This window comes from Heteronotia binoei, chromosome 3 (assembly GCF_032191835.1).
Source record: "Heteronotia binoei isolate CCM8104 ecotype False Entrance Well chromosome 3, APGP_CSIRO_Hbin_v1, whole genome shotgun sequence".
Taxonomy (NCBI): Eukaryota; Metazoa; Chordata; class Lepidosauria; order Squamata; family Gekkonidae; genus Heteronotia; species Heteronotia binoei.
Window position 1 is genome coordinate 25252732 of NC_083225.1, and position 24133 is coordinate 25276864.

A 24133-nucleotide genomic window follows, 5' to 3' on the forward strand; every position below is an offset into this window, starting at 1 on the left:
CTGATTGCCCTCTTTATCCAGTGCATAATTTTATAAACCTCTGTCATGTCCTCCTTGTAGCTGTCTCTTTTCTACACTGAAAAGTCCTGAAACATTGGCTTTTCTGGTATTTATGTTGAAGTTACTCATTATTTGAATATAAGATCGAATAATTAATTATCAAGGCATCCCGTTTCACAGAACCGCAATAAAGTAGTATGGGCAGGGACCAGAACAAGGAAGAATCTTGGTTAGAGATGGTCTTGCAAATGCAGACTTACTGGGGTCATGTAGTTTTGGAAGTGTAAGAACAGGATGGTTTGTTGTTTTGTTTTTAAATTAGTCTTCTTTAGCACACTTGCTGTTTTAAATTAACAATTCCATTGTCTTGCATTTTCAAACAAGATCTTTTAACATTTTCCTTAGAGCTTGTTTGGAGGTTCTAGCAGGGGAGCACAGCTATCGTATACCCTTGACCGAAGAACGGTACACTCCTTCTATCTGGGATAGTCGTCTTCTTCCACCGAGTGCGCAGCTTGGAGAGGGACGCACATGGAGCAGTGAGGGAGGTAGGGGACACCCTCCTAGCCAGCCAGATCAGCCGAATCAACCCTGGCGATCAATGGGGTGACAGATGTCACAGCCAGATCACCTTCACATCCTTTTTCTTAGAGCAGAAAGCTAGATTTCAGTATTGTTTGCAGGAACGCTTGACCTGACACAAGGAATAAGCCACAAACAGTGCTATAGCACTCCTTGTGAAAAGACAAAACTGATCTACAGCTTTTTCACCAGGGAAGCCATATATGTTTAACAAACAATATTGGTCAGTACAGAATTTGGGTGCATACAATCCCTCAACAGCTTTCCTCCTAGTTGAAGAGGACCACAAGAAAAGCCTAAAAGATTAGCTATTTTGCTAAAAATGAAAATAAGACTTTTTGACAGAACAATGATAGAAAGGTAGGGATAGGGAAGACCGAGACTGACTGATAGGTCCGTAAGATTTGTTGTTGTTGTTCCTCTCTTGGGAAAATATTTAAGGAAGAACAACAGCCACACACATAAACAATTTAAGTAGTTCTGTGATGTAGGGAAGTCAATTCTGCCTGCAACTTTCTGTTGTTTCCACAGTTAGCAGTCTTTCTTCCTCTGCTCTATACACTGGAACTATTTCTCTAGGTACCATGAGAACCTAGAGAGGGAGGAGGGAGAACTAAAATGGCAATCATCGTGCTGGACAGAAGGGAACAGAACTTATAGACTTTATCAGGGAGTTGCTTCACTACATCTTGTGTGCAATCTAGCTTTCTCACCGATAGCAAGAAAGCTCACAAGCAATGGTCATACTTAAGCATTTATATAGTGCTTTCAGGGTTCAAAGTGATCCATACATATTCTAAAATCATCCACACAGAGTTTTTTTTGTAGCAGGAACTCTTTTGCATATTAGGCCACCACCACCACCACCACCCCCCCCCCGATGGAGCCAATTCGCTTGGAGCTTACAGTCGGCCCTGTACTAAGAACCCTGTAAGCTCTTGAAAGACTGGCTACACCAGGGGGGTGTAGTCCAGGCCTTGAATTCAGCAGCAGCTCACAGGAGCACAGCACCTGAACCTTTCTGATGGTTCCCCCTCTTCCTCCCCACCTACCTTGTCCATTGAATAGTAGGTGCAGCTGCATAACAATCCCTGGATTAGGAGAGTGGGCAGTCAGCTAGCCACCAGCTTTGCCACACCCCAGCAGCCCTCATTAACCCCTGGAGAAGCCCTATGCCACCCTTTCTCCACTTCTTATGTGGTTTTGGGTGGCAGGTGGCTTGCTGGTCTTTTGACTGGGGGGGAGTGGCCAAGGAGAGCCCCAGGTGAGCTCTAGCCAGCCCAAGCAGGCCTCGCTCACCTGGGGCTCTCCTTTCTTGCATCGGGTTGCTTTTCGCTGGTGGGGGGGCAGCATATGCTAATGAGTTATGCTAATGAGCTCCACTACCTATTTTTTACAAAATGGCCCCTGGTGTAGCCTGATATGCAAAGGAGTTCTTGCTACGAAAAAACCCCCACATCTGCACAACATTCTGAAATGTACCTTGTGGCAGAGGAGGGATTTGAACTGGGCATCTCCCAGATCCCAGCTCATTCTCTTAGCCACTGTGCTGCACCAGCTCCTGATACTAAGCTGGTTCCTATTGTGTCTGTATCCGGATGCAAATCCTGTATGGGGGGCCTTGCAGTAGTTAGTGGTGAGCACCCTTCTGCCATGTACAGCTCTATTACAAATATGCAGAGTGAAAGAATACCGAACTGCAGCAATCACCAATCTTGCGGATTACTTGCAGATAAAAAAAAATTAATGGACAGGAAATTATGATTTTTCAAGCTTGAGAGAGCTCCCTTAACATCTCAGGATAATAAAAGTACAGCTTTCCACGTTATCATGCTAAGCACAAATATGAAGGATTCCCTGGCCTCCAGCTGTTATTTTCAGCTGACTGTATCCATTTGGCGTTTGCTTCAGCATTCAGGAAAAGACCAGTTGGTTATTTATATGCGACATATGAGGAAAACAAAGTTAACATCAGAAACCTGGTTTAACACGTTTGTCCCTCCAGAATCCAGAAGTTAATTGGACAATTTCTATATAACTAGATCACCACTAAAACGACTCTTCTCTCAGTAGGGTTAATTGCACAGTGTTAGGAAACAAAAAAAAGAAAGAAAGGAAACAAATAGTGCAACACTACCACACAGCTACACCATTATTTGCAAATAAATGTTAACTCTAAATAAGTGCAACCTGCCCATAAATACTTGCTACGGAACTGTTTCAAAATAAAGTTTGATGGGTAAGAAACATGAAGGAAAAAAAAATTCTCCGGGAGAATTTTTTTTGTTGTTGTTGTTGTTTTGTTTTAAATCGGTACCAGCACTCATTTAGAGTTTGGGATCTGTGAAAGAAAGCTTTAAAAAGGAGCAAACCTGATTGGCTGTGGCTGTTGCGGCGAAGGGGACACTTGTTGCAGGAGTTGTTGCTGCAGAGACAGTGGCGGACGTAGCGCTGTGCATCATGGGTACTTTCAGGAGGGGAGCCATGGAAGCAATGAACAGGAGTGTGTAGCATTATGGCAATGGAAGTGGCATTTTTTTTTGGCATGGTGGATATCAGAGCAGCAAGCCATCATGGGGTTAAACCAGCAGATGGCATGCAACCACAATGCAAAGCAAGGAAGCATGGCAGAGAAATAAAACAAAAGGGAAAATAGCTTATTACAAGTACAATTTAAAGGAAGTTTGTCACAGTTATCAGCGGTTCCCAGAACAGAAGCAAAAAAAGTTCTTTTTAAAAAGTCATTGTTTTGGGGTGTGTTTTTATTTAATATTGAGATGTTCAAATGATGCTTTCATGAAAGTGGATGATTTATGTGTAAGTGGGGAGGGGGGGACACACTGATAGGCATTCCTCCAATTATAGAAGTTAAGAGTTCCCTACCAAAATGTAGGTCATATAAAGTAGAATTACTTGTATTTGGAAATCAGCTATATGTATTTTTAAAACCCTTTCTATTCATAGTGTTTATATCCCGAACATTTTCTTTTCCCTTATGACTGCAGTTCTGTCAATGAAACCTGTTGAAATGTTGGCATTCCCTCCAATCCTGTCTCCCTGTGAAAGACACGTTTCCCCCTGACTTTCTTCTTGTTTTCTTCTACCAAACTATTGGCAAGCCCTCCAACTTCTGGTGTATTTCTCTCAGTCTCTCTGCCACCGTCGTACTTATTATCTTTCTAGACACTTAAATCTTGGGCCTATCAAGTCTGGACTTCTGCCTGGCTGCCTAGGGGACAATTCCATGTCCTGACACTGGCTCATCCTTTTCCCTCAACTGCTACTGAAGGGCCTCAGGAAATCCCATGATCCTCTTCTCACTCACGCACTCCATTTTCATCTGTCACCACTTCTCCACTGTAGTCAATTAAAGATATTCTCCTCAAACAATCTCTTCCACGTTACTGTGATTTTGCCTCTCCTGTTTAAGCCACTATTTTTTCCCCCTCAGGGTGAGGGGGAGGGGATGTTGGTCATATTATTTCTCACCAGGACTTTTTGGGTAGCAGGAACTCCTTTGCGTATCAGACCACACACCCTGATGTAGCCAATCCTCCAAGAGTTTACAGGGCTGTTAGTACAGGGCCTACTGTAAGCTCCGGAAGGATTGGCTACATCAGGGGCGAATGGCCCAATACGCAAAGGAGTTTCTGCTACAAAAAAAGCCTATGGGTTGGATCACTATGGGTTGGATCCCATCTAAAATTTCCATGTATGGATGAATGACTTCTCTGCCTCCCCCCCGCCACTACAGCCCGAAAAACTGCCCTGAGGGGGGGAGGGGAACCTAGGGATGCCAGCTTACGGAGATCTCCTGGAATTATAGCTAATTTTCAGACTACAGAGATCAGCTCCCCTGGAGAAAATGGATGCTCTGGAGGACAGACTCTATGGCACTATACTCCACTGAGGGCACTGTCCTCCCCAGGTTCCATCCTCAAATCTCCAGGCATTACCTAACCTGGAGCCAGAAACTCTAAACCCCCCATCCCCTGCCAGTGGCCAGGGAAGACCTGACAACCTGAGGGGGATCCCCTGGCAACCTGAGGGGGACTCCCCAGGAACAATGTGAGTGGGAGGGGAGGGGAAATTGGGTCATGAGATGCTCAGGATTAAGGCAGGCATGGAAATATTTTTAAAAAATAATCATGCATGCATGGATGGATAGGATTCAGCTACCACAAGGATCCAAAGCAACGCCAATCAAGCACACCGATCAGCTTCTTGTGTTCTCCACTGTTATACTACACTCTGGTAGCTTTTCTTACTGCTCATAGCGGCTGCTCTGCTTGTAAGACCCATACTTCTTTACAGCACTGCAGATGCAGATTCCGAACACGCTGAAAAGATGAGTACAGGGCTGGCTGGCTAAGCAGTGGGCAGGCCCAATTCACAGATCTCTTCAATACCATCGCTCTTGGCCTTACCTTTTAAGCTCCTCCAACACGCTGCCCCCCAACTACATTTGAGCTCTTTGCTCCTGGCAGGTTCTTCTGGCTGCCTTATTCCCATCCCCTACTCCCCCACCCCACACCTCCTTCCAAGATTCTCCCCATCATTAATCAAATGACCTGCCTCTTTTAAACCCTTAGAATAGGCTTCTTATGTAAACATATTACTTTCTACCTCTGACAATATTGCTAAGCAACCTGCAGCACACCTTCCATCTATAAAGAACATCTAAACATCTGAGCGTTCTCCTAGTCGTTTGAATCTAAAGCATTTTATCACCCCGTTTTTCGATAGGCAGCTTCTTATTAAAATAAAGTTGGATTCAAACGTGCCTTTCGTAAGCAGAAGAGCACATCTGAATCCAAGCCACTGTTTTTAGTCCGCTACAGTCTGCATATACTGTATGCATGGACAACTTCATGTTTGGTCTACTGTTTGCTATACAGTAAAAACCACTAAGGTTACAATTTATATGAGACAGAATGCATTTACACTAACACATCTTAGGGCTGTGGAATTTGGTGGGGGATCCTCATGTAAGCCTTGTGTACTTACCGGTAGTAACAAAGGGTAGATCTAGGAACTGACAGAAACTCTATGGGTTTATTCTACGGGTTTACCTAGATTCCTACAGCTGCCATTTGTCACTTCTGGTAAGAACTTCCAGTAAATATAAGAGGTTGTTGTTTTTTTTTAATTATCCCATGACTCTGCAACCCACCCACCCACCCCAGCCTCAAGATACAAGTATAAGATACTTTTATTAACTTTGGGAACTATAACTAGCAAATGTAAACTATTGTTAATTTCCTACTTCATACTGACTTTTAAATTTCTGTCATACTTCTGAAAGGGCAAGTGATAATTTGATTTTGCATAACTTTTAGTCATTATATGATTTATTTTATGGTTTGTTCTGAAACAAAATCTATAGCTCTTTCCCTAATTTAACTAGTAACTTACTGAATCCCAAGCAGGAAAGTAGATTCCACCCCTCCCCCCCATCATTTATTTCAATTCAGTTTTAAATAACTTTGATTTTGTATTTATTGTAAACATTCCTACAAACGCAACAAAAGTTTGTACTGGAAAAAAAACACTTCAAAAGGTTTTTCAAAGACATGTGAGATACCAAATTGAAATAAATCTGTCCAAATCATCTGAATATGCAAATTCCTATTTTTTTTTCCTTTATTCAGGAAAAAATTCAAATTTTCAAATGTTTTCACATGCAAGGTTGCTCTGATGTCATTTAATATGAAATATAATTCAGACCAAAGATTTGTTGATACTTTCTACTGCAAGAGTGCTTCTGGGAAACGCTGATAAAAACTTTTTTTGTACAGCACAGCAAAAGGGAGAAATAGGCACACCACTATGAAACTTCAAAACACTGATGAAATTAGCCTGCTTTTCAATATTTTATGATTTAATAATGCTAGCAATATAAAATAGCAAGAGAAAAAATTTGGAAAACAGAAAAGCAGATTGGAATTCATGGTATTTGTGCTTTTTTGCAGTGGGATCGTTATAGCAAGTGATGTTGCATCTAAGCGGCAGATTTTGTTTGCTTTTGTTTCTCTTTTAAACAAACTGAGTATTTTAACAGTTCAAGCAAAAGTCCAAATGACCCATCAAATTAAAGCAGTTGCCTAGGTTTTAGTTCCTCCAAACAAAGGAAGGTACAGAATACAATAAAAAAAGAGATTGATAAAGAAGTTTGAAACCTACCAATACTGGTAGCAGGTGTCATGCACAAAACTGACCCTGTTGTGTCATGCAATGATAGGTGGGGGGAAAAGTGAATAAAGGGAAGAAACAGGTTAGCTGTTTAGAGTTAACATTCAAACTGAGATCCAAGCATTCCCAAGGAGAAGCCAAAGTTAGTTCAATACAACTTCAGAAAGGTCATTCATAGCTCCAGTATAAAGCATTTGGTTTCAGAACACCAGGGGTTTTTTTTTGTAGCAAGAACTTCTTTGCATATTAGGCCACACACCCTTGATGGGTAGCCAATCCTCCTGGAGCTTACAGTAGACCCTGTACTAAGAGCCCCATAAGCTCTTGGAGGATTGGCTACATCAGGGGTGTATGGCCAAATATGCAAAGGAGTTCCTGCTACAAAAAAAGCCCTGCAGAACAGTAACATCATACTGGATATACGGATCCAAACATAAATAATCCAGAGATGGACAGGCACCAATTCAGAAACCTTTGCGCCCTTTTTTAAATTTTTGCTTTGAGAGTTCTTTTGAGCTTTGTAAGATATGGAAAAGAACCTTGGCAGCTGGGTTGTTTTCATTCTTTGAAAACCAGTCTTGCAGTACGTTTGATACCAGTTCTGCTGGGAAACAAAAATGAGCCTCTGCCATGGAACTGGGAGGTATGTTTCCTGGGTGAAGACTGTATACGAAGCTGAACAGAAAGGTAGCGCAGACTTGGGAGGAGAGAGAGATGCTAATGCTCAAAACATGTGCTCGCATATTTGTAAATAATTAAACATTTGTTTTATTAAAAATGTCATAAGCTGCCCCCCCCCCTTTGGAGGAGGCACTGTGCAACGCTTCATTTAATATTTTCTTCCAGCGATAGGATCTAGCCCTAGACCTTTTAAAGGCTTCTAAACAGTGTGGATCATGTAACAACAACCAGTACTGTATCCTATGGACTTGTCCCACTAAAGAGTAGGACCTTCCTCCAGAGCCTCTAGTGTTGGGGGAAGGCACCGTGAGCTAGAGGAAGAGGCTACCCTTAGTGGAATAAATCTATGGGATCCAACCCACTATCTATAGCTCAATTTTAATTATTTTTTACTCAGAAGCAAATCCTCCCAAGTTCAGTAAATTCACTTCCTGGCAGGAACGCTTACAACTCCACCTCCATTACCTCATCCTATGCAGGTTTTCTCAGAAGTAATTTCCACTGTGTTTGAGGGTGTGGAAGGTTTTAGCACAGACCGCAATTTTGTGGTGCTATTTTTGTGCGAGTCTGTAGTGCCAATCTGCCATTCTGTAGTACTATTTTGCTATATTATTCTGTTATATCAGCCTGCTGGACCATCCTGTTGCACTTTACTAAATGCTGAAATCGGTTTTATTATGAAGTTATTGTAATTTTATTGTGATTATATTACTATTTTGATGTACTCCGCTCTGAGCCAACTAATAATAATCATCCGGGGAGGGAAGGGGGTGTGGTATAGTCCGATCTCATTGGATCTCAGGAGCTAAGCGGGGTTGGTATTTGGAAGGGAGACCACCAGGGAAAGCTCTGCAGAGAAAGGCGATGGCAAGCCCCCTCCACTTCTCACTTGCCTCGAAAACCTTCTGGGGTAGCCATAAATCAACTGCGACCTGACAGCACTTTACACAATCAGATGCACCATCTTTGGGAATCAGCCCCATTCGACTCATTGTGATTTACTCCCAAATAAATATAAATAGCACTGAAGTATATTTGTATTACACACTAATAAGGCAACATTAGGTTTTGTACTTAGTTCTTGGGAAAACATTCCTGACAGGATTTCTCTCAGTGAAGCATAACTTCCTTAATTCCCCTATCCTCTTCAAGTCCAAAATCTCCCTCCTCTATGATGCTCCTTGGACTCAAATGACCCTTAAGAACAGCATGGGGGTGGGGGCATTTGGGGCTGCAGAAGGTGAGAGTGATGAGAAAGTCACACTCTGTGGATAGAAGCCTTTCCATTAACAGAAACACTTTAGTGGATCCAACCCATACTCAAGATGTCACTGGCTACCAAATCCAAAAACATTAGCACTCAACTGCAAGAAGTCGATTTTTTTAGTATTTTATATCTCTGATCATATCCAGTGATCAATACACCATTATTTTTCTTATATGCTTTGCTAACCTTGGAATCTACTCTAACTTCAGCGTTCTTTGGGGCATGCTGGGAGAAGGCGCTCCATATACATGATATTGGATTTATATCCTGCCCTCCACTCCAAATTTCAGAGCCTCAGAGCGGCTCACAATCTCCTTTATCTTCCTCCCCCACGACAGACACCCTGTGAGGTGGGTGGGGCTGAGATGGCTTCTCACAGCAGCTGCCCTTTCAAGGACAACCTCTGCCAGAGCTATGGCTGACCCAAGGCCATTCCAGCAGGTGCAAATGGAGGAGTGGGGAATCAAACCCGGTTCTGCCAGATAAGAGTTCGTGCACTTAACCACTAAACTGAACTGGTGTAGCGCTTTGCAGTGATAGCATATTAAAGCTCTGGCCTCTAACTTACAAGAAGGCACTTCCACCAGCAGAATGAGGAAAGCAATTTTCACCAACTCCCCTCTCTTTCTGCAGGCCACTCCTTTGTTCCTATGCTGTTCCTAGGAGTCCACCAACCCCCATGGGCAGGATTTCAGGGAGTGTGGCAGGCTGCAACAGGAAAAGGTGGATCAGAAGATTCCTTTCCATGAGTGTTGCTGCAAAGGCTCCAAGCTGATGTGTTTTGCAAATTGTAACAAGAAGGGGTTTTTTTAAAGAAAAAACCAAACCAAAATTTTAATCTTCTTCCCATTTAAGTGAAAGAGAAACATAACCTACAGTCAGCAAACTATGAATGACCTTATAATGAATGAACAACTTCCAGAGAATTAACCAAGTATTGCTCACTTAAAGAAAAGAAAAATTGCATTTAAAAAAAAAATCAAAAAACTGTTTCTGAGACCATTAAACCACCAGGCACCATATTACCGAATAGTTATTCTAAATGCACACTAACGTAGCCTACAATCCATAAATCAATTACTCTACAATAATTCTGAAAGGATCAATGTGTTGGCAGGCCGTGGGCTATAGCAATAGCATGCAATGAACGCAAGAGAAAAATGAAAAACAAGAGAACGAAAAAGCTACGCCAATGTTTTCATATAGGCTAACTGGGAATTTCAGCTAACACCACAAAACAAAAACATACATACATACATTTGCCCATCAGTAAAGAGATACTTAGGAGTAATTCTTCCCACTTTCATGTGGGGCTAGTATAGAAGTATTAACTGGTCACAGACACCGAAGAACCCATCAATGGCATCAAAGCACTTAAAAAGTAAGGAAGATGAAAGCAAGGCTAAATCTTTGTTTCGCAAACTGATCGCTCACTCCAGTTTGCTTTTATTTAGTGTGAAAAATGTGCTAAGGGGAATAAGCTGTCATTACACTGCTTGTCTGTGGGTTTTCTGGGACCTACGTTTTTTATAATTTAGGGTCTCAAGAGCTTAAAGGACGTTTCAGGTAGCGAATTGGACTCAGTTTTCTCTGTTGGGAACCAACTTTACCGAGAGAAGCATGTAGCTACTGATTGGGATTCCCTGCCCCCTTTGGTGATTCAATGTCTGTGTGCAGGAAGGAGCATATCTGCTCTGTTTGGGGGGCAGAGAAATGCAGTACGAGAGGAAGCTGGAGAAGCCCCAAAGTGGAAGCAGAGGCCCTGCACATGATGAGGCAAAGCTATGTGCTTGAAGGCTAAGCGCCAGAACTTTACAAAACCGACTGGTAGTTACTGGGGTGAACATCAGGGGTGGAATTCTAGCAGGAGCTCCTTTGCACATTAGGCCACACCCCCTGATATAGCTAATCCTCCAAGAGTTTACAAGGCTCTTTTTTGTAAGCTCTTGGAGGATTGGCTCCATTAGGGGTGTGTGGCCTAATATGGAAAGGAGCTCCTACTAGAATTCCACCCCCTGGTGAGCATGAAATGGAAAGTAACCACCCATGTTTGGTGGTAGTGGCTGGAAAGTGCTGTCAGCCCGCAGAAAACTCGTTATGGTGAGCCCCTAGGGTTTTCCAGGCAGGAAATGTTCAGAGGTCATTTGCTGTTGCCTTCCTCTGCATGGCAACCCTGCATCTTCCTTGGCGGTCTCCCATCCAAATATTAACTCTGACTGACCCTGCTTAGCTTCCAAGATCGAGCTAGTCCAGGCCATCCCAGTTAGGGTGTGAAAAGCTTTAGGGGTCACTATAGATCAGAAACATGCTTAATGATGGTAAATGAGATTGGTGTGGACCTTTCTGTATTACAACACCACAGTTCAGGTTCTACTGCCCCCTACAATGATCATCACATGTTGCAACATTTTCCCAGTAGTTTTCATGACAGGGCCAAAGAACAGAATTACACGTTCTTGGACTCTCCGAGAAAAATGCAAAACACAGCAAAGCAAAAACCCCTGTAAAATACCCCTGCATTTCAAAGAATATCTTAAGAAGTACTACGGCATTGTAAAAATCAGTAAAGATTTACTGTGATGCATATTGTTTCTATTCACACAACCACTCTGTGAAGCTGGTAATTTGAGTGTTAGGGAGTTTCCCAGGCTATGTATGTGATAGCAAACATAAACAGCTAGAAGTCTTAAGTATTTAATTCTTATTCCTGCCCGCTGGATGAATAAGATTAAAAAAATACCTGGACATATACAGTTTTTTCCCTACAAAAAAAGTACAAATAAATCTAATAAGACTTTATGACTACATTCACAAGCCATTGATGCAACAGGTAATGGTTACAAGCCTGCATTCCTTATTGTGTCTAAACTGAAGTCACGTGTGGCTCCATTTTAGCTTTAACAAGTGGTGGGAAAACCTGACTGCAGATTTTCCAATATCTTGACTAGTTTAATCCTGAGATAGATACAAAGGGGTGATTCACTTCAAATTTTGGCAGCACAAATATCCCAAAATGTTTACTGCTTCAACTACCATTTTAGCATATGCACAGGCTACTGTACTACTAGCCAGTAGGGGAATGGTTTTATCCAGGGCTTTTTTTGTAGCAGGAACCCTTTTGTATATTAGGCTACACCCCCCTGGTGTAACCAATCCTCCAAGAACTTACAGGGTTCTTCGTACAAGACCTAATGTAAGCTCCAGGTAGATTGGCTCCATCAGGGATGTGTGGCCTAATATGCAAAGGCATTCCTGCTACAAAAAAAGCCCTGGTACTATCCTTGTGAAAGTTTGATGCAGGAATTATAGTGTCCATCTTCTTCCCCAGAAATAAAACAAGGAGGAATTACTAAAACTCTGAATGATATTTTCTTAGCTAACTTCATTCTCAGAACTGATGGTGTCATTGTGTTGGATTCAACCAGGTACTCCACTGGGAGGGGGGGGCAGGTGCAGGGGTCTCCTCCAAGCACCCAAAAAAGCTATGCTACAGATCATGGGGACATGCGTGGACACAAGCCATGTGGGACGGAAGTTGTAGTAAGAGGGAGAATTCTACGGCTTTGAGCAAGGAAGCCTGGTTCAACCCAACCCAATGTTTTGAGTGATTTTTTGAAGAACATGCGAGCACATGAGCTTTTTCGGCAATCAGAAAAATATGCATCTGGTCATGGAATCTGCCCCTGCTGTCTTCCATGAAATCCCTCAGTTTCAGACATCACATTACATTATTGGAGTGGCTAAACTACTACAATTCTCGATTTATTATGGGGCTTAATAGACTGCAACAATGCCCACAATAGCTCTGAAGTCTAACAGAATGTATCCTAAACTGCGTTCCACCCTTCTAAGATCACTGGCTTCAGCTGAAAGGTGTGAATCTAATTAGCATGCCATTGCAAAGTAAGTTCAAATGGGCAATGGAACTCCTGTCTTGTTAGTATTCCATTCCAGATGAACCACATATTAATGCATTTAAACCCCAGTGGTTGACCAAAGAACCAAGAAAGAGATTTGCACAGCAACAGTTAGAAAAAATTAACACTGTCACATGACTTAGGATAACTTGATATGTTAAAAGCACCTTTCCGACTTCCATCAAACCTGCTATGTGTACTCTTGCACAAAATGAGCCACAATTTTGTGCCAACAAAACAACTCAGGTTATACTCTGAGAATAAATTATGCAAAATGGATTATTTCAATAATTTATTCTGCTTCTCCGATTTTGTTTTGGATAATTTGAAACACTGTGGAGAAGCGAAGAGATGTCAGAGGGCAAAGAGGAAAGGGTATAGAACAAAGTTTTGTCTGAAGAGGGCAGGAGATTCTTCATAACCTATGCTCTCTGCCATTGCCTGATCACAGATTTCGTCTTTGGGCAGTGTCCTCACAAACACAGAACTCACATGCTCTTCCTTCCTCTCTCATTTTGGTCTAAGGTTACCCATTACTTTTATAGGAATATCAGAAGAGTTCGAATATTAGCAGGGCTTTTTTGGAGCGGGAATGCACAGGAATGCAGTTCCGGCTGGGTTGGTGCCAGAGGTGTGGCCTAATATGCAAATGAGTTCCTGTTGGGCTTTTCCCACAAAAGAGCTCTGTGTGAAACGCTGGTGATGTCAGGGTGTGTGTGACCTAATATGCAAATGAGTTCCTGCTGGGCTTCTTCTACAAAAATTGCCCTGCTAGCAAATCTGACTATGTCTGCTTTCTCCTGCAGGGTCCTTTCTCCTCAATTCCCAGTAAACCTGTGGTAGAATGGTGTGTTACTGAACACACTTCAAGCAGAGAAAATCTGTCAGAAGTAGAACAGACAATAGCTTGGCTTGGATCCAGTGATGCACAAGCGGGAATGTAAACACACTTGGTGCAGTTCTCCTTGTGTTAGATCTTACACAATAACTAGCACTTTCCTCCCTGTATCTTAAATTGTCCACAAATGGCTTGCACAACGTCCTGCTCAAGTGGAAAAACAGTTCAAGATATGCCACGTTTAACTTCATGCAGGGAAGTAGCGTGAGGTTTCCCCCCACAATTCCACTTGTGCATGCAGAAACCTTCCAGGAGACCCAAGTCCCAACAAATGAGAAAGACCAATGCTAAGTGCTTTCTTGAACTCATGAAGCTGCCTTATACTGAATCAGACCACTGTTTCATCAAAGTCTACTCAGTGCCTACTCAGACTGGCAGCAATTCTCCAAGGTCTCGGGCTGAGATCTTTCAAAATACCTACTACATCCTTTCAGCTGAAAATGCTGGGGCCTTAACCTGGGGGACTTTTTAGCATTCTTAGCAGGGCTTTTTTTGTAGCAGGAACTCCTTTGCATATTAGGCTACACATCCCTGATGTAGCCACTCTTCCTGGAGCTTACAGTAGGCCCTATATTAAGAACCCTGTAAACTCTTGGAGGATTGTTACATCAGGGGTCTGTGGCCTAATATGCAAAGGAGTTCCCGCTACAAAAAAAGCCCTGATTCTTAGAATGTCCAAGGCCTCATTCTTCAGAAGTAGTAAAAACAAAACAGTTTGCTAATATCCAATCCTAAACAATTCTGTGCCAATTTACTCAGTTGGGCAGCTCAGTGAGTCGGCAACACAGAACTTTCTTTGCTGTGGAAGTTTTATGGTAATTTCTTTTTTTTAAAAAAAAAGCTCCGTAAAACGGCGTACCTGTTGGAAAAAACGCTGCGTGTTGCTGCAGTTGTGCACTAGCTAGAGCCTGTTGGTAGTGCAAGAAACTGGGATTAAAAACAGCACTGGCACCATTGCTTTTCTCAATAGCTTGTCTCTTTGGTAAAGGGTGAAGGACGCCAGGAGGAAAAGCCTGCAAATGGGAAGGGGATAAAAACACAGTGAGGTAAACGGAGCCTACAAGATGGTCTCTAACTTTTAAAATATATATATATGTATATATTTAAAAAAAAACATGGTAACTTTTTAAAAATCGGTTGAAGATGCCTTGCCATGCACATTAGTTCAAAACAGCAGCCATGTCATATGGATAGTACTTTTTTTTTTGTTAGAGTAAAAAGCATGATACAATTAAACTAAAAATTATAGCATCACAATAACTTGGTGGGGAAATCTTTTCAAGACAAATGGGAGCTTAAGGGAAACAAAAGTTCTGTCTTAAAACGGGACTTAAAATCGTAGGAGAAAAACAGCACTTGTATCACATTATGTCGGGTTGTTTTTTTTTAAAAAAAAGATTTAAATATCTCTGTATTGTTAGATATGTCAATTAGTATAGCATGAACATCTTCAATGACAAAGGCAGTTTTTTTCCTCATTTCAACTTTTATATCTATCTATACTTAAAAATGAAACCACGTTAAAGGAAGAAGTTAAGCCGCTTTGCAACAACTACATATGAAAATGAGATGGCTAAATACTGATTCTTTACAAAAAAATAAAACTACTAATACGAGAGAATTCAGTTAACATTAAAATTATTTGCATTTTGGAAAAAAAGCTACATGCAAAGCAAAAGGTGAAAGGTCAAAGTACCAGATCTACAGTTGCTTCGAGAGGTCGCTTCATTGCTTTGGCAGTCGACTGAGTCTTTTAATAACAGGCAGCGAGCACATGATGGCAGTGGGCCAATGGGATTCAAGCGAATTAACATACAGGTAAACAGCAAGCAGAGGTGCATCATGGGAACGGCATTGCATTGTGGATAGGTGAGAAGGAAAAAAATATACTGAATGCAATATACAACATACAAAACACTAGGCATGCACAACAACAAAAATGTTTTTGTTTTCTAAAGAGATGAATATTACACCTTGAATTAGTACTGAAGCAAAAATGCATTACTATACCTTAGTTAAAAGCATATAAGAGAGTAAAATATAGATGTTTGAAATTTAGGAAAGTTGATTAAAAACAGCAGCTTGCAGACACCATTAAGCATTTATAAGCTCCAATAAAGCTGTACCGCTACACAGAAAAGCATAGTTATTTCATAGTTCTCCTAAAAGAATTTCTGATAGTTATGCTATATTAAAATGTTTAAATTAACTTTCAAACACTAAACACTAACATTCAAAATCCAAAGAACTAAAAAGCTATTTCTTATCTAATAGAATGAGCACAAGTATAATAAACTTAAGAGGGTTAATGGAACAAATATATTAACAAAAATGTACATGTGAAGAAGCTTTAACATCAGTTTTGTTCTGCTACATTGATTTAGTTATATCTGATCACTAACTTATCACCAAATTCAGTTTGAGTTCTTTTTTAATTATTATTATTATTATTATTATGCTAAGGAACAACACCTTGGGTTTCTTTCAACAAACTTACAAAATTAAGTTAAGGAGGAACACACATTATATTTAATTAAGCATTTGTATATTTAATTAGGGGTGTTTCATCACAAAATTTATTCCAAGTTTTCAGTAAAAGATACTAACAGAAAAACACTACTCCTTGCAAATGAAAACTTATATTTGACGTTCAAAATTAAAAGTCAGGGGGCTAATGACACGTCGTGAAATACCTGAAGGAAACAAACTGCTTAATGTACAAAGTCAAACAATACTTTTATTGTCTGCTTTGACAAGCAGAGACTCTTCAAGATTTCAGGCATAGGTCTCTTTTCAGCCCTACACCCATCTATCTTCACACATGAAGCTGCCTTATAAAAAAGTCTACCTCAGAATCGAAACATGTGGCTCACTTCATTTCTGCTCTCCAGGGTTCCAAATGGAGGTCTCTCCAGCCCTGGTGGATGCTTTGACTGAAGATGTTGGAGGTACAAATAATCTACATGGGCTCTCCACAGCTATCCCACACATTAAGGAAGAGGGCAGTCTGACTACTGCCTCTGATAGAAAACATCTGTCATGTCCAGTGTTCCCTCTAAGCTGAGTTAGTGTGAGCCAGCTCACAGATTTTTAGGCTCCAGCTCACACATTTTTGTCTTAGCTCAGAAAGGATGACCCCAGAGCACACTAATTTATGCAGTAGCTCACAATTTTAATGCCAGTAGCTCACAACTTTAATGCCAGTAGCCAGGGCTTTTTTTGTAGCAGGAACTCCTTTGCATATTAGGCCATACTCTCCTGATGTAGCCAAGAGCTTACAGGAGGTCCTGTTCTAAGAGCTCTGTAAACTTTTGGAGGATTGGCTACAGCAGGGGTGTGTGGCCTAATATGCAAAGGAGTTCCTGCTACATAAAAAAGCCCTGCCAGTAGCTCACAAAGTAGAATTATTGCTCATAAGACTCTGCGGCTTAGAGGAAGCATTGGTCATGTCACGTTTTTCTTAGTATTAAAATTATATTCAGTGAGAAAGTATGGACTAGGTCAATAAATCAATAAACAATTTTTACAGTCAGCACAATAGGTTACCCTCTCTGGAAATGTTAATACATAGTGTAATGAAATAATATTAATAACATTAGTATATTATATTGAAATAACTAAATAAAATTCAGGCTTGCAAGAAATCCTTGAGGCACAGCCAGAACAGAGCCTCCTAAAGTAATGGAACCACTTGAGGCCTGTACCTTAAATTAAATAAGAGGAAGACCCTCTGGAAGGACCATGGTGCTAATTGATTGAGATGCTAATTGAGAACAAGTGCCTGCCAAGGGCAATTGCTGCATTTCTATCACTACAAAATCTACTCATGTATGTTTTGCCTTTTCTTTTCGTCTTTGCAAAATTTCACTTTCAAAAAAGCAGTTCAGAATTGGTGAAAGAATAGTCAAAGGAAATGGTCATCCAAAAAAGTGGGTGGGATGGATTGATTGGCCCATGTGACATCTGATGTCATTTCATATTTCAGTCACCAAATCCCAATAATGTTTCTCATTATCTTTAGGCGAAGCTAGACTGAAACTTCAATACAGTAACACGAAAGCCCTTTCAGTTTGCATGTTAGTTCTGTGGTTGCACAGCTTCCTCATGTAACTTGCTAGTTACTCGAACCATTACCTACTACTCTTCCTCCTATGTCACAGTCTCATCCTTAGCAGCTGAACAGTCATAGACAGGGCTTTTTCTCTTTTTTAAGCAGAAAACACAGGAACGCAGTTCTGGCTGGCTTGCCATTAGGGGTGTGGCCTAATATGTAAATAAGTTCCTGCTGGGCTTTTTCTTAAAAAAAAAAAAAAGCCCTGGACGTAGAAGATGCAACTTTGCTTAGGATTGCATTGTTAGCATTTTCACATAGCTTAATATGAGCATTTTCCTGCAGTAATCAAACTTAATTTCCCTGAGAGCCAACAGCAATTCTTTATTTCAAAAGGACCTTCTTGTGGTACACCCTGCTTTTCTGATTATAGCATACTATGGTTAGCTTAGACAGGGGCTAACCAATCAGAATGGCTGGTCCTGTTGGGTAATGGGAGGGGCTAGATCCAATGGGCTTTGTCCCTTTCAAGCCATACATCAAAGGAATAGGAAAGTCAATTACGACCAATGGAACTTTTACTCTCAAAAGTGTATAATCTGAAAAACTTGTTCATCTCTTAAAGTGCTACTGTACTTTAATTAGCTCTTAACAATGTCAAAGAGCACATTTTTAATCCCCAAAAACACCTCAGAAGAAGAAATCTAAATCAATGTAATATATACTACGTAGTTTACTAATGCAAGTTATACGTCTAGAAGTACAGCTTTTCACTATTAGACCACGCTCAGGACACAGGCTATTAAAACACAGTGCGGGGACTGTGTTTGAAAAGTGACTGGAAATGTTAACTTGTTCAGTATGTAGCTGCTCAGCTTTTGATAGGAGTCTAGCCAGTTTGAGTACATGGCACCCACATTCTTACAGTTGTCAGTTTGTTTCCAAGCCAACTCAAAGTACTAGCTCAGATCGCAAAGGCCCGCAACTGGCTTGGGACCAGAATACATTAAAAATAACTTATCTGGCATAAATTTGTGACCGCTCAGACAATCTGGAGAGGCCTTGATCCATGCTCTCCTTAAATTGGGAGGAGGTACATGATACAGGTATTCCTCTCCTTGGTTGTCCCCCTACTATGGAACTCTCTTCCCTGTAAGTCTTGCTTTGCGGCGTCTTTGTTAGTTTTTTCAGGGTGCTTTTCAAAAAGCTTGTGCCATTTAAGGTGGTTTTAAATTTAGGCTGTTTTCGTTGTTATTTCTGCTGGTGAATTTACAGTATGCTAAGGTAGCAATGTCAAATTTGAAACTCCTGTTGTTGAGAAGGAGGAATAAATGCATTGTGCATTTTATGATTTAATATCTCTTCTAAGTGTGTGGGAGTCCTTTGAGATTAAAAAGTGGATTTTTTTTACTAAAAACCTCAAATCAGTAAAGGGACACAGAATAAGTTCATTACATTAAATACTTCATGGCAACATAGCCTGTTAAGTTTAAGGAGAAAAATAAGTTTCGTAGGACTAGAACATAAATTGCCAATAAGCAAAAATTACTAAATAAAGAGCAAATATACTCCCAGGCAAATTCCCTACCAGCGGCTCTCACCCCTAAGCTGTGCACTGTTTTTTAAATGAAGAGTTCAGGTTAACAGTGGGGAATTGCTGACAGGGAAAGATAAAAATAACTCTGATGTTTCCCACACAAGAATCTGGAGGTGGGGAACACTTAAAGACGTGTTCTATGCACACTTCCGAATTACACTTTTTAATGCTGTAGCGTGCTGGGCATATTAAAGGTGTCTTTTTTTCCTCCAAAAGCAAGTTCCGACTTTTGATAACGAATTTTTTTTCCATTGATAGGCATAGGTAGACCTTCACTGAATATAAGCCTTCATTGACAGTGCTGTGTTTCTTCTGAAAGGCGTCATAGTGAAACTGGATACACTGTCTATACAATGGCCACTACTCACATTTGTCTAATGACTTGGCCGGTGCCAGGAATGAGGACAATGCTTCTTTGATCTGTATGCTGAGCAAGCTCTTCATGAGATGAAAATTCTGCTTGCTTCTTATTTATCTAACCCTATAAATACCACTTGGCTACCATCAGACACCATAAACATTGCTAGAAAAACTAGCACATTCCAAAAGTAGTAAGAAATCACCAAATAGGGATTTGCATCTGGATGTATCCAGTCCAGATATATACCCAAAAAATAGCTCATCAGTGTTTCTGGATATATTTGGGTATCCAGAGAGGCATTCAGGATTCTTGGGAATACCAGCATCTGTGTCTCATATATTTCTGGAAATATTCAGGAATATCAAGGGCTGGTATTTTAAGGATCCCAAATCTTGGGTTTTCCTCTTTAACAGGTTTCCTGGCCAACGGACCAGAGCCTCGTGTACAGCACAAGCCAGGCACAGAACCCCACAAAGCTGTGGGCCTTGCTGGCTCCTTCTCTTTCCCTCCTCCTTCGTGGGGGTGGCCTTTTTCCAGGGCCATTTTTGCCTCCCAGTCTATCTAGCTGCAAGTAGGATGGCTGGGTGTACCTTGTGCAGGGCCCACGAAACTGTACCCCTTGGTCCATTTTGCTTGAAACTGGGAGGAGGTGCCTTTAGTGCAGTGGACCCCAACCCCTGGGCCATGGACCAGTACTGGTCCATGGCCTGTTAGCAACCGGGCTGTGAGTTGTATAATTATTTCATTATATATTACAATGTAGTAATAATAATAAGATGACATTGGATTTATATCCTGCCCTCCACTCTGAATCTCAGAGTCTCAGAGTGGCTCACAATCTCCTTTACCTTCCTCCCCCACAACAGACACCCGGTGAGGTGGGTGGGGCTGAGAGAGCTCTCCCAGAAGCTGCCCTTTCAAGGACAACTCTTGCGAGATCTATGCCTGACACAAGGCTACGCAGCCAGGCCACACAGTACTGGGAAACAAAAAACCCAAACCGATTTCGCACTAGCCTTACTTTGCTCTCACTCTCCTCTTCTCTGCAGGGCTTCTGTTGGATTTCACATGATCTACCCCGTGGCTCCAACTCACTCCACCTTTTTTGCACAGCAAACAAGATCCTCTAAAAACCAGTTTCTGTTTGCCGTGTGAAAAAGGCGAAGCTAGTTGCAGCCCCGGGGCAGATAGTGTGAAATCCGACAGAAGCCTTGCAAAGAAGAGGAGCATGACAGCAGCGTAAGGCTAGTGGGAAATCGGTCTCAGTATTTATGCCCTTCCTGACCTACTTTCAAGGACCATACCCATCAGCCTTTCTTTGGAAGCAAAGGAAATTATTTTTTTAAATAAAAATATTATTTTGATATTTCTGATAGAATGTCTTTGCAGAAAGGAATCTGATGCGGGACAGTGCTTTTGACTTTAGTTGCATAAAGGATATCATTGGATGCTCTCATCAAGACCCAGAAAAGAGGGTGGCTGGACAGAACAACAACAAACAAGACGAAATGCAGACATTAAGTATCTTTCCCCATCCAATCTAACTGTCAATCAACTGACAAGCACCTGACATACATCTCTGAGGTGCATGACAAAGCTCACTGTTTCTATCTCTAGGGTCAGAAAGGTCAGGGAAGGTCAGGGTGACTCAGAGAATCAAGGCTGACTAAGAGAGTCCCAGATACTCTATCTAATTAAACTCTGATAGTGCCACCACTAAGCCTTGGAATGTATAAACATCCGTTAAGGCAAAAATGATGTACAGGGTTATCAGTAGCAGAAGATCACAGCACCAGCAGAGTTCTGCTGTCTCACGGGAAACAAAAACAGAACCAAAGATTCAACCATAGAAGCTAATTTACTGTAGAACAGGGGTGGCCAAACTTGTTTAACATAAAAGCCACAAAAAATAAACATCAGACGTTTGAGAGCAGCAAGACATGAATGTCAGATGTGGGAGGGAGGGTGGGAGAGCGGAAGGAAAATAGATGGGGAGGGGGAAAGAAAGCAACTTTAACTTCAAATGCATTCTCCAAGCCATGAAAGAGCCACAGGTGGCTCCCGAGCCGCAATTTGGCCACCTCTGCTGCAGAAATTAAAGCAACAAATTTAGCAGGGGACAGAGGCTCAATCTAGCCCTAATTTTGTGACACTGACTTTCTATTCATTTTGCCATGATCAAATAGCTGACCTTTCTTTGCAGTCACATCTCTGTCATGGCTGGGATTCGAGCTGCCTTGAACAGAATGAAGTTGGAAAGGATCTCCTCCACAGCAAAAAGTCAATATTATATGCAGTAACTTCAAGCAGGGGTGGAATTCTAGCAAGAGCTCCTTTGCATATTAGGCCCCACCCCCTGACGTAGCAAATCCTTCAAGAGCTTACAAAAAAGAACCTTGTAAGCTCTTGGCAGTTTGGCTACATTGGGGGGTGTGGCCTAATATGCAAAGGAGCTCCTGCTAGAATTCCACCCCTGACCTCAAGCACCCTGGGACGTGGTGTACTGAGCAGGTGGAAAGAGCTGACATTTCCCCCCTCTCTCATGCAAGCTTTTACTCCAGTGGAGAGAGGTCGGGGACTATATATTGCTGCTAAGGGTCCCTCACCCTCTGACTTTTCATATGGGAGTTAAGAGCTGCATTGGGAGAGCAGCGAAGACCTCTTCCCCAAACTCCCTTCCATTCACAGTAGTTTGAATCTAAGCCCAGAGATGACTATTCAAGTGTTGCCTACATAAATTAGCAGCAGTGTTCCCCTCCAAGCTGAGTTAGTGTGAGCTAGTTCACAGTTTTTTAGCTTCCAGCTCACACATTTTTGTCTTAGCTCAGGAATGATGGGCCTAGAGCAAACTAATTGATGCAGTAGCACACAACTTTAATGCCAGTAGTCACAAAGCAGAATTTCACAAGTCTCCACAACTTTCACAGGTCTCCACAACTTAGAGGGAGCATTGATTAGCAGGCCTGTTCATTCTGATTTCTGAGCACCAAAATGTGACCCAGAGCCATTTGTAAAATAAATAAATGAACGAAAAAGAGGTAAAGTTAACAGGACAAGAGTGTAAAAGCAACAGAAACTTAGCTCACTGTGCTCCAAGAAGGTACCTATTGTGCTGAAATAGCTAAGGGGGAGGGTATTGAGTTGCTGGGGGGGGTTGTCTTGTTCGTAATAGAAAATTATATTTTTGGGAATTGAGTATCATTCTATAAAGGATATCAATAATACTCTTAAGCAACGCAACAGCCATAATTACACAGCCTTGCACTTACCATCACTGTAGCAGCGGCAGCAGCAGCCTGGGCCGCCACTGCGGCCTGGTTGGCTTGGTGCTGAGCGGCTTTGATTTTGGCCTGCAAGTGAGCAGGAGGGTGAAAATATTTGCATTTCTCCCTCATGCAGCGCCCTTTTATGTAATCCATACAAACAGTTACGGTGTTGTCATTTGTATCAATCATTGTGCTGTCTGCTGGGTGTGCAAAGCGGCAGTCGGTTTCACCACGTGCACAGTTTCCTCGCTGGAACTCCCTGCATACCTGGGGCGCAAAACAACATTCGTTAGGCATTCTCAATCAACTGTAGTTACCTTCAGAGCAAGAGTCTCCAACCTTTAGAGCAAGGGTCTCCAACATGGTATTTGTGGGTGCCATGGTGCCTACCTGACACCTTACCTGGTGGCTGCCAAGTGTTTTTAGAAAGGGGTGGGGCTTATACCCAGAAAAGCTTCTGAATGGCTATTGGATATTTAACAATCTGGCTGTACAGATTGTTAAAAATGTTGTTTTGGCAGCAGCTGCCACCACAACACAAGGTTATTCACTTGAGTGACTGAGGGTAAGCTGCGGCATCCTTTTTGTGACTAGCTCCACCTCCTGCAGCAGCCATAGTGGCAGCCATTTTGTGGCTGTGCCCAGAATGCTGTGTCAGAATGCCAAAGGTCCCTGCAGGCACAAAAAGATTGGGGATCCCTACTTTAGAGGACTGACTTTTATCCCCCACTTGTGGGAATGGGATCCAATTTTGGGCTTGGATCCCACCTGCAATTTCTGTGCAGGGAAGGATTTCCATCCATGGAAATGGGACTTCCCTGCTTCCCTCGCCCCCTGTACACTGAAATCCCGCCCCCTCCACCAGCTATGCTGCTCCCAGAGAATCCCCAGGAACAGCTGGGGGTTGGTAGGAGAGGGAGGATTTGATGAAGATCCCCCCACCACCAGTAGGGTGGAAATTTTACATGGGATCCAATCTTTAATTCTGTATCTTACATGTTTCTCCCTCTCTCTTTCCTTCTTCTTTTCCTTTACTCACTTGTAATCCTTCTTTGTGATGGGAATTATTTTGTTGGTTCCACCCACCTTAGGTAAGGTCACAATACACCAGCTGAAGACTAGAAATCTGTACTTATCTTCTCACTATCTGCATCCTTGGTATACTTTAGGAAATGTTGATGTTTTAATATGTACTCACAAATTTCAAGACCATTTAAAGTTATCTAAATATGACTTGCCTTGACCTAGATAGTCAGGCTAGCCCAATCTCAGATATCTGAAGCTAAGCAGAGTCGGTCCTGGCAAGTACTTGGTTGGGAGA

The 24133-nt window shown here is 41.8% G+C and overlaps 1 protein-coding gene across 9 annotated transcripts in view; it reads right to left on the minus strand.

Moving 5' to 3' along the window:
* The window catches only part of MBNL2 (muscleblind like splicing regulator 2), a 63283-nt gene that overhangs the window by 11499 nt on the left and 27651 nt on the right, over positions 1-24133 (minus strand). The window contains exons 4-8 of one of the 9 annotated variants that reach the window (XM_060233601.1): positions 22816-23079; positions 15234-15287; positions 14397-14550; positions 6766-6801; positions 2955-3049 (exon numbers count right to left, since the gene is read on the minus strand). In XM_060233601.1, the coding sequence (XP_060089584.1) occupies positions 2955-3049; positions 6766-6801; positions 14397-14550; positions 15234-15287; positions 22816-23079 (603 nt within the window). The remainder of the gene's footprint in view (positions 1-2954; positions 3050-6765; positions 6802-14396; positions 14551-15233; positions 15288-22815; positions 23080-24133) is intronic. The other 8 variants (XM_060233609.1, XM_060233603.1, XM_060233600.1 and 5 more) reach the window with 8 other exon arrangements.